Source organism: Salvia hispanica, chromosome 2 (assembly GCF_023119035.1).
Source record: "Salvia hispanica cultivar TCC Black 2014 chromosome 2, UniMelb_Shisp_WGS_1.0, whole genome shotgun sequence".
Taxonomy (NCBI): Eukaryota; Viridiplantae; Streptophyta; class Magnoliopsida; order Lamiales; family Lamiaceae; genus Salvia; species Salvia hispanica.
In genome coordinates this window covers 3,303,460-3,314,606 of record NC_062966.1, presented here as the reverse complement: position 1 = coordinate 3,314,606, position 11,147 = coordinate 3,303,460, and the positions used below count along the sequence as shown (strand labels likewise).

Sequence of the window (11,147 nt, the reverse complement as noted above, 5' to 3'; positions counted from 1 at the left end):
TCTTATGCTTCAAAGTCATTTTCCTACATATTTTATAGATAATTTACAAACTTGCCTACAATCTCTATCAAATATTCTAATGCATGCCCATAACTTATAAAAATTCAAAATAAGGCCAAAACTCCCTTTTATATATGTATAGATAGATTGAGGTAGTCTATCTATGATGATTTTACACATCTGTTTTGCATTGCCAAAACTCACTCCTCTTTCCATCTAACAATATATAATTGATTTTTATAGGAACTGAGGTAGTCTATGTTGATTTTACACATCTGTGTTGCATTGCCAAAACTCACTCCTCTTTCTATCTAACAATATATCATTTCATAAACTATGATTGCACAAATTTGAATTATGATTTGGTTCAAAGTATAGAAATCCACCCCACGTTTCATAAAGAGTTTGGGGTGTAAAATGGAAATTGGTTCGTGGACAGAGTGAATAGATGAACATAAGCAGAGGGACAGAACAAAGTGAGATACAGCAATGAAGTGAAGTGGTCTTTGATCCATAACACTAACAAAATTTAAGAGATAATAATAACCTAAGCAGAGGCAGCTGCGGCAGCCTTCTTCCTTGGTGCAGCCTCGGTACCTAAATCAAAATTTATAAATCAAATCTCATGCAACCAACGAACAGTCTAAATATAAGAATGGACAAAGAGGTTTCAAACCTTCTCTGAAGTTGGTCTTGAATCTGCGGGGGACATTGCGGAGGTACCTCATGCGTCCGGTTCCCGTCGTCTTTCTTCGGATGGCTTTCACACTCCAGTTGTCTGCATAATGTACCAACATATCACCACTCAATTTTCAACATCTAATGCCTTCACATTAGCATTCAGTACAACAGACCTAACCTTGCCTTACTTCTCTATCAATCAACAAAATTAATAGCAGTTACTCTCATAATCCGTCCAGAGCCTCGGTTTACCATTTTAATCCGTTCGCATTAGGAGGCTCGGTTCACTTTTACTATAAATGGTAGGTATAACTCACTTCTCACTAACTCATTCCACCCACATTCTATTATAAAACCAATATATATAAAAATGGATAACATGTTCCACTATCTTTTCTACCTCACTTTCTTTTATATTTCTTTAAACCCGTACCAAACTCAAATGAGACTTTTAATGGCGGACGAAGGGAGTAATAGTTTTTGGAAACAATCCAACAATACCAACCTAGTCCTACAGCACAGTGAACCTATTACTAAAGTACATGAGAGTTCAGTTCGTTAGACTAGACAAGATAATAGTGATATATAATATTCTTTACTTTTTGGCCTGTTTCACAAAAATAGAAACTTTCTGCTTTAGGGAACTCCTATTCCTCGTGATACCCATTTGACACTATCACATTTTTTCTTTAGAAAAAAATTACTTTACCAATTTTGCATTATAGTCCATGCTGTTTTAAAAGTTAGATCTTTTTAGGAAAGAGAGAGAGAATGTGATAAGCCACAATAGGATTTGTCCAGGATCAAATAAGTCATAGGATTTTATTGACTTTATACAGGCGGTCAAAGATACATTGTCACAGGCCGGACATGTGAAGATTAGTCATTGCATTTAATCACACATAATCATGGCAACCGAACGGCACGACCCAAATTATAATTCCTACAACTAATTAACACACAACACACTCAAATCAAGCATACAAAATATATGAAATAGGAGATGAGCAAACCACATTCATACAGACTAAACTAAAATTTCTAAACACAATCAAATTCAGTACAAAAAATAAAATCGCAATCAACAAAATCAGAAATTACATACATGTCCTCTTGCGAGCGGCCGGGTAAGCGCAGGCGGAGCAGCGGCTCTTCTGCAAGTGGAAGCTGCGGCGGCCGCACCTCACACACAGTGTGTGTGTCTTGTTCCTCCTCTTTCCGAAACTCCCTGTTCCCTTCCCCTGAAAAAACAAAACAGACGGCGATAAGCATATTGTATCCTTCTAATCACTACATACGGCGATAGGCCGAATCAAAATTTCAATTGAAACAGAAATCAAGAAATCACCATTGCTGTGGTGCTGCTGCAAAAACCCTAGATTCGATGGGAAAAAGAAGAGAGATAAGTTACGTCATAAAATATTTATAGGAACAAGATATAGATGGGTTTGGGCTCTGAAAAATACTGGATTGTTAATGGGCCTTTATTTTCCCCCTTTGTGAGCTTGTTCTTATTTTCACATTCCATATTTAATACTCTATTCTAAAATCTTTTGTTCATTAATAATTTTATAACAAATTAATTTTTTTATTATCTTCATCCTTTAAGTATTCCCGAAAGTTTGAGTAGATTTTTGTAAATGTTAGGTAAGTAGATTCTAAATAAATAGTTTATGTCATTAACTTTAGAATTATAGCATGGCTAAATTGATCTTTATTTAGTGTGTGGGAGTGAGAGAGAAATTGTTGGCTCTAATGAATCTTGAAAACACCGTTAATTTTAGAAGCATGGTAAAACCAGACAATGAATGGAGAAAGCATGCACCCCACATTCCTACATTGATAAACTAGGATGAAAAATAAAAGAAGAAAGTTTGATAATAATCACATTCCCTCGAAAATAATAACCCTTAGCTCCCTCTCTCTAGCTAATCCAAGAGGAAGCCACAAAAATTTTAAAAAATAACGAAGTTGGGTCAGCTTCGAGGTTGGATCGTAAAAGTTAAAAACGCAAAAATGGTGCGCGTGCTAGAGGAGGAGAAGGAGCATTTGCGAGCCAAGCTGGGGCAGTTTAAGGGGATGTTTGATGGGATCAGGCAGAAGAGTTTGATCGTCGACACTAATGGTGCTGACGACGATCCCATCTCCAGGAGCCAGGCTTCCAGCCCCCTGCCCGTTCCCAATGACCAGCAGCCAGCCCCGCCTGTTGAGCAACGGACTGAGGCTGTTAAGCCTAACGATGCCCCCCCTCCTCCTCAGCCGAGAGGGCCGCCTTCAGGTGAAAATACATGTCTTGATGAATTTTGAATATGTTTATAAAATGGTGTTTGGTGTGATGTAGATTTGGATATGATGAAGGAAAAGTTTGCGAAGTTGCTTCTAGGAGAGGATATGTCCGGTGGTGGAAAAGGCGTCTCGTCTGCTCTAGCTTTGTCGAATGCTATTACGAACTTGGCAGGTTGCTACTCCACACAAAACTAAAACACGGAGGGAGGTCATTTTTAGTTCGTTTTAGGAAATATGATCTACCTCCATGTTCTCTAAAAATGAAAGTTTTTCGTTCAACTTTATATGTTGATTGATTGATTTCAGCCTCTGCATTTGGAGAGCAAAAGAAATTGGAGCCAATGGCACCAGAAACAAAGGCAAGGTGGAAAAAGGAGATTGATTGGCTCTTATCTGTCACAGATCATATTGTTGAATTTGTTCCTTCTAAACAAAAGGCTAAAGATGGTAGCAACATGGAGGTCTCACTTTTCTCTTTTACTCTTTCCTTCTATCTCATATTTGAAAGCTAAATACTTGCCTTGACTCCATAACAGATCATGATAACAAGACAGAGAACTGACCTTCACATGAATATTCCTGCCTTGAAGAAGCTCGATGGCATGCTCCTTGTAAGTAAGACCGATGATATCATCTTCAATTCCTCAATTTTCTACGATATTGATTCTTGTGGTGGTGAGACAGGACTGCCTTGACAACTTCAAGGACCAGAACGAGTTCTACTACGAGAAGGGACCTAGCAACAACGAAAAATGGTGGATCCCGACGCCAAAGGTTCCTCCAAACGGCCTGTCTGAGGTTACACGGAAATGGCTGCAGTATCAGAAGGATTCCGTGAACCAAGTTCTGAAAGCAGCGATGGCCATAAACGCACAGGTTTTGACGGAGATGGAGATCCCCGAGAGCTACATTGAAGCTCTTCCTAAGGTAATCAAAATTGGTAGTTCAAGGCATTACTCCCTCCGCCCACCAAACGTTGTCCACATTGACTTGACATGAGTTTTAAGAAATGTGAAGAAATGAGAGTTGAAAAAGTCAGTAGAAATGTGAGCCCTACTTTTATATACTATTAGTTTTATAATAGAATGTGAGTGTAATGAGTTGGTGCAAAGTGGGGTTCACTTACCAAAAATGGGAAGAAAAAAAAATGAAAGTGGACAATATTTTGTGGATAGACCGAAATGACAAAAATGGACAACATTTGGTGGACGGATGGAGTATTTAGATTTGTTGCAAGATTTGTAAGAGGGTGTGGTGTGGTGTGGTGTGGGCAGAACGGGAGAGCGAGCCTGGGGGATGCAATGTACAAGAGCATCACGGACGAATTCTTTGACCCGGACGTGTTCCTCCAGTCGGTGGACCTGTCATCGGAGCACAAGATCCTTGACCTGAAGAACAAGATTGAGGCATCGGTGGTGATCTGGGAGAGGAAGATGAATGCCAAGGACAGCAAGCCGGCTTGGGGGTCGGCTGTGAGCATGGAGAAGAGAGAGATCTTCGAAGATAGAGCAGAGACAATCCTGCTCATTCTCAAGCATAGATTCCCAGGAATCCCTCAATCTGATCTAGACATAAACAAGATCCAATACAACAGAAACGTGGGGCACGCCATTCTCGAGAGCTACTCAAGAATCATCGAGAGCCTGGCCTTCACCGTGCTCTCGAGAATAGACCATGTCATGCTCATCGACTCCCAAGCGTCCGGGGACCAAGTGAAGAAGCCCTTCACCCCACCCAAGTCGGACGCAGACACCCCTACCTCGAAGCCCACGCTGCTCGATTTCATGGGCTGGGAGAACGGGGAGCCCGACCCCAACAAGGACGAACCTCCTCCTCCTCCTATCAAGCCAACCATCATTGCTACAAACAAGAGATTCTTAGAGAAGCTTGAGAACTTGAGTGGCCTAAGAAGTCCATCCTTACGCCATTAGTACTCACAAATGCCAACATCATTTATGTATGTATATATCAAATTATCATAACTAATCAAACTTCTAGTTTTTCACCTTTTTAGGACAACACAAATACATACTTCAACTCTGGATTTGATGTAGTAGTATTAGAAATGCAAGCAACTCGCTCTACACAAGAATGTCACGGTTTTACTAAGTTGATCTTTCTGGTTTAGAGCAGACTTATTGGTTTCTATGATTGATTTAAAGAGAAAACAATTTTTCTAAGCTATTTAGATATGTGTTTACGGAGATTTCAATTGCTAACTTATCCCTTAGTGGCTAACTACAATTAATTTAAGACCACAAGATTTTAGAGTTTATAAATTGTCATGTGTAATTTTGTTTTTCATTTTTTTTTATATTTAACACAATTTCATATTGAAATTGTACAAACATTATATTAGCATATTATATAAGTTGTATTGATATAAAACTGCTTAACGAAATATACGAACATTTTCGAAAATTTTATCTGTAACGACCCGCCCATCTAGGGTATAATAAATGCGGTGATCGTTAACTAAGCAGACTTAAATGTATCAAAGATCATAGGCTAGGGTTCCATTTTATAAAGGGATTTAACCAAAACAATTAAGTAGAAGAAGAATAATGCCTTAGCAAAGAGATCCAATAAAAGGCTATCGCAATAAATGCTCCAAAATAGCAAAGATTCCAAAATAATTCCAACTGTTTCATATCCAAAATATTCCCACGAAATAAAAGTATTCATCCCAACCAAAAGATAACAATTTTTCATAAAATAGCGGAAGCGATCAAGAGAGAAGTGAGGCTATGTATGGAGACACAACGACACTTAAAGTACCAACAGATCATCTTATTATTTCCTACTCAACACCGCCGCCCGCTCGTCACCGCTCAACCTGCACATAGGGAAAACACATGCAGGGCTGAGTACTATAAACATACTCAGTGGACTCATGCCGAAAACAGTTTTATCACAATTATAGTTATCATGCCATTTTCAAGTGTCCATCGGGGTTTTAACTTTAGAAAGACCCGAGGCACCAAAATAGATTCTTTCTCAAATATCACGGTCGCGCAACCATTTTTCACATCGACGTTTACCATATCCTCATTCTACATGACAAGGAATGCGGCCGCAATCCAGGTCACTAGACCGGCCAACCCGTACGCTGACACTCGGTCTAACATTGGTGTACACTAACCCAAGTAGAGTTTGCGGCTCTACAAGGATCCGAATTCGATTAAATCAATAGTGGCATAGCCACGAGGGATAGGCACGAAAAACAAATCAAGGCATGATAACACATATCTCATTCTCATCAATATCAGTTTAGGACAATGTCCTTATTTTAAAAGAAAGCCCACCTCTTCGGCTTATCTCGAGAGTATTCTCTTCTCCTCGTTTATCACGCTGAGAGCGCGAAGTATCACCTTTAAATTAGGCGTATCACAAATCAGTTTCAATCATTGATTTCAAATCATGCATGTCTCCCATATTTCCCTTTTTCCCATCGATTATTTTCAAAATCATCAATCAAAATCAAGGTATGATTTGCATATCATTCTTATTCAATGAACAACTCCAAATTCACCGTTATATCGTGTCACGCATGAGTGTTCCACACACACAACACACGTACACGAACACTACACATGTGCACGCCTCCCGAGGCATGCACACACACACACACTCTCGGTCACATACACACACACACATCCATGCATCCCAATTTCATCAATTTATTTCCCCTTCACTCAATCTAAATGCATGTGGACTCAAGAACACCGATTAATCGGTAGAAGAAGAGGAGATCAAAGATTAAAGTACCTTTTCCAAAAGAACAAACGGTAGAAACAAGTTATAGCCTTGATTCTTCAATAAAATCTTGAACTTCAACTTGAATTCTTCTCAATTGATGAAGAAATCTTGAAGAAAACTTGAAGAAAATTTGGAGAGAGTGGGGGAGAGAATTTCAAAATATTGGGGGAGTGGGAGACGCCAGTTTTGATCTCTAGGGTTTGATCTCTCTCTTATATTTATAGAGTGCCAAATAATAATATCTCTAATTAAATAAATCAAGATTTGGAAGATATGGAGAGATTTGTTGGTTGTAGAGGCCGAAAATTTGGAGGATGGTTAGGAGAGAATTTCGAATTCTAGGCTATTAACTTAGCCTATGATTTAAATTCAAATATTTCACGGAGTAGAATAATATATCACGGAGCAAGAAAAATAATAATTAAATCTCCCAAGTATAGCCAAAAGTGGCGTGTACTTCCAATCTTCAAAAGGGATTTAAATATAAATCCTAATTAAATTAGGATATGGCAATATCTTCTTAGATATGGCAAGATATGGTAGGATATTCTAGCATATTTATATTTATTCATGGAATAGAATAAATAAGAGATCAAATAAATAAATAATTCCCTCTCCCATAATATAAGAGATTTTCGAAAATCTCCTTAAATAAAATCATAGGGGCCGAAAATCCCACCAACAAATAAGGAAAAATCGGACTTTGGACTTAATTTGGATAATTATCCCAATCAAATAATTAAATCCAAGAATAATATTATTTCTCCTCCAAATAATAATAATGGCCGAAAATTCCACATGATTTAATAATGCTCCTATTTAATTCTCACTCATCCCTTAGGAAAAATAATTCACCCACAATTATATTTCTCCGCATCAAATATTCACACCAATCAATCATTTCTTCACTTCCTCTTCTTTTTCTCAACGCATCGACCTTTCAACGGCCACGTCATATTTTTCCCATCTTTGACTATTCAATAGCCACGTCAACATTTCAACAAATTGACTATTCAACTCAATCTCAATTCTCATACGCAATTAGGTCACAAAGACACTATGCAATTAATTACTCATCAAATAATCCACATATCATAGCATTTAAGGCATTTAATGCAAAAATTTTATAACCCGAAAATTAGGGTTTGAAAAAGTGGGGCGTTACATTATCAAATTTTGACATCGAAATATATGCATGTAGGATCCCGTTGGAATCCTTATAAAATTATCTTTAATTTAAAATATATGTTGTGTGAAAAAATAATTTAAATCGAGATAGTTATATGCATTTAAAGTTTTGAGATAATTTTTAAAAAGTTAGTTATAACAAATTTGTTGTTAATTGACAAAAATACATGTTTTGTTCATTGTATTCATACTCGGGGATAAATGATCTTGACCCTTGATTTGAAGATCTAATGCTTATCATTTAGTTATAGTTAGCAATTTAATGGTGAGTTAGTAATATAATACATCCATGTGTAACTATGTTTATGTTTGCATGATTTCACTTTCAAACTACTATTATCGGTGTTTTGATTTCGGGTAAGTTACCTCTAGTGATTATGAATACTGAAATAAGGCGGATCTAGAATTTTTAATTCGAGAATACAATAAATGACTACAATGACTTGAAGCTTCAAAACTCAAACTTTAAAATTACAGTGTTTCAAAATGATTAATTTGATTAATTTGTTGGATTGAAAGTAAACATTTTGAACTTATATAGATGAGAATATGACCACATGGGGAGTACTTGGGCGCATCCTTAGTTAGAGTGCTAATGTACTTCCAATCTCGTGCAGCCACGTGGCACGAAAAATGCAATATTGTAAACACTAAAATGCAATAGTGAAGTTGTATATGCATTTTCGCATATTGCATTTTAGCTATAGGCAAATTGCATTTTATATTTTTGAGTTTTGCATTTGAACATAAATTGTCAACAGTGTAAAATAAACTATATATAAAATGCAAAACTCAACAATAAAAAATGCAATCTTCCTATAACTAAAATGCAATCTGCCAAAATCCATCTATCACTTTTACAAATGTATATTGCATTTTAGTTTTTATAATATTGCATGTTTCATGCTAGGTGGAAGCACGAGATTGGATGTACGTTAGCACTTCAAAATTAGTTAGCATATTAGTAGTATATCTCTATCGGGGTGCGTTAAAATGTCAACAGACATGTCAACATCTTAAGTGCTAACTTGCTAACTCATCAACGTAGTGTATTAAAAATGTCAACATAATGTATTAAAATATCAACTTAAGTTTATGTTGACATTTCAGTATCATCGTGCTGACATTTTTAATACATTGCATTGATGAGTTAACAAGTTAGCAACTTAAAAGAAGTTAGCAACGGATCACACCCCTATCTCTATAACCATATAATATATAAAATAGCTTGAATGTAAACATCTTAAGCATAAATTATTAAGTAAATTTTAATTATTTAAAGATAAAGGAGTAGAATTTAAGCATAAATAATGCTAGAACGGCCATAATTTAATAATAAAATAATTTCTCCACAACTTTATAGGAAGGACAGAGAATTATGCAGTTGCATAGAATAATCAATTGAACAACTAGTACTATTAATTTAAATCATGAAGTTTGATCAAATTCTAGTTTGTTCCATGAACTTTGAAGTTGGAATATTAAATTATAAAATTTTAATTTTCTCAATTATCTAATCCATGCAATGATACTCTCTGATTTTACATTGTTTTGAGACTATTATTTGGTCCGTTTTGAATGTCAAAGTTGAATTACATGTCTGTTTATTGCACATTTTATATATTTTGGTATTTTGACGTGTTTTGTGATAAATGTACAAAATAGATTCTTAAAAGACAAATGTGCAAAAGAGAGTCTTAAAAGATAGAAAAAGGTTGAGATCAGAAGTCCAGAGAAAAAGAGTCAACTAGCAGCTGCCGGAGAGCCCATTGACCGCCGAAGAAGCAATACTACGCCTCAGAATTCATGTCTAGAAGAAGACACGACCAACGACCCGCTAGAAAATGTTCCGAGAGATTAAGACTCGACATTGGTTCGCTGTGACCTGTCCAGTGACCGACTGGGATCGGGCGATGCATAGTTTAACTTATTTTCTCTCCAAGGCTTACCTTGTTGGGATAACAGATATACCACATCAAGGAACACAAATTGAAAGCCTATAAATACCCCCTAAAGCTTCATCCAAGGAACATTTTGGCTACATTCTATACCCGAGAAATAATTTGAGAGTTTCAGTCCATCGTTCTATATGATCAATTATGCTGCAAGCTTCTTACGACCATGACGTTATATAATTTCATTCATATCAACTTATGAAATATGGTGCAATTCCCAAAATTTAAATGCTTGAAAGTGTGACTTCCCCATCCATTCCCTCTAAAACTTTGCTACTAATGTTTTCACACTTTGAATGCTTGAACAATATTTTGATCTTTTCGTTATAAGGCAAGAGACAATTCATTGGTCATTTATTCCTAATAAATGTTTCATCAAATGCAAAGAGAAAACAAACACATAACTATCCATCATTTTGATCAAGCCTTCAGTGGTATGAAGTGGCATCGTCACGTACAATTGCCAACACTTTCTCAACTAAAGACCACATAGAGCATAGATGAAGTAATGTGAAGTAATGAGAGCCGTAAGGAGTGTCTCCAGGCCTTATCAAACTAGTCTCTTGATTTTTACCTCTTCCACTTACCATTCTCCATCACTAAGTTTTTCAACTAATCTATCATGTTGCAGTTTCCTAAGTTGTTCATTTCTCTTACAAGATGCCTCGACCATATTTAGGGTTCACAATCATGTGACCTAGTTAAAGACATTCTTCACGGTTGTAATACCCTTAGCAACAATAACAATAATTAATTGGAGTTGGTGAGAATAACAATGAATATACATGACATATGAACTTTCGTGCAATATTAAAGATTTCAATTTATTAAACTCACTCTGCATATTAGAAGTTCCAGCGTATCTTTGACCTCTCATTTTAAATAGAGATAAATTATGCTTTTACCAATAAATATTCAATAACGTATTTCAATGAATGAGGGGAAGTGTCAGTTACATGCACAATCCCAATAAATTGCTCAATCATATCCATCTTTATTCATATCTTAAAACAACTCTCATCTACTCCTTTGATAAAACATCTTGAGCTTCATTAACCAAAAAGAGTTAAAACTTTATCTCCAATATATTTAACTATGGAAAGTGTGACATGCGAAGCACAAACATTTGCTAATTCCTTTTGAATTCATAGAGAATTCATTTGATTGTTACTGTGAGCATTTGTACCCCAAATTCCAGATACATCATCGTTACATTGATGAAACCATAGAAGCAACTCTGGAAAATTATCTCGGTTTAAAGAACTATCTGACTCACAT

At 36.3% G+C, this 11,147-nt stretch overlaps 2 protein-coding genes across 2 annotated transcripts; one reads left to right on the top strand and one right to left on the bottom strand.

Moving 5' to 3' along the window:
- Positions 1–373: 373 nt before the first annotated feature.
- Positions 374–2,128, bottom strand: LOC125204110 (60S ribosomal protein L37-3-like). Its single transcript, XM_048102669.1, has 4 exons — positions 2,030–2,128; positions 1,787–1,922; positions 677–778; positions 374–597 (listed from the first exon to the last, which is right to left on the bottom strand). Exons 1-4 carry the CDS (start codon positions 2,030–2,032, stop codon positions 548–550), a joined length of 291 nt encoding a protein of 96 aa, XP_047958626.1. The 5' UTR covers positions 2,033–2,128; the 3' UTR covers positions 374–547.
- A 461-nt stretch (positions 2,129–2,589) lies between these two features.
- LOC125208440 (rop guanine nucleotide exchange factor 12-like) lies at positions 2,590–5,059 on the top strand. The gene is made up of 6 exons (XM_048108053.1): positions 2,590–2,959; positions 3,023–3,139; positions 3,274–3,428; positions 3,504–3,578; positions 3,652–3,894; positions 4,242–5,059. Exons 1-6 carry the CDS (start codon positions 2,698–2,700, stop codon positions 4,896–4,898), a joined length of 1,509 nt encoding a protein of 502 aa, XP_047964010.1. The 5' UTR covers positions 2,590–2,697; the 3' UTR covers positions 4,899–5,059.
- Positions 5,060–11,147: the final 6,088 nt, after the last annotated feature.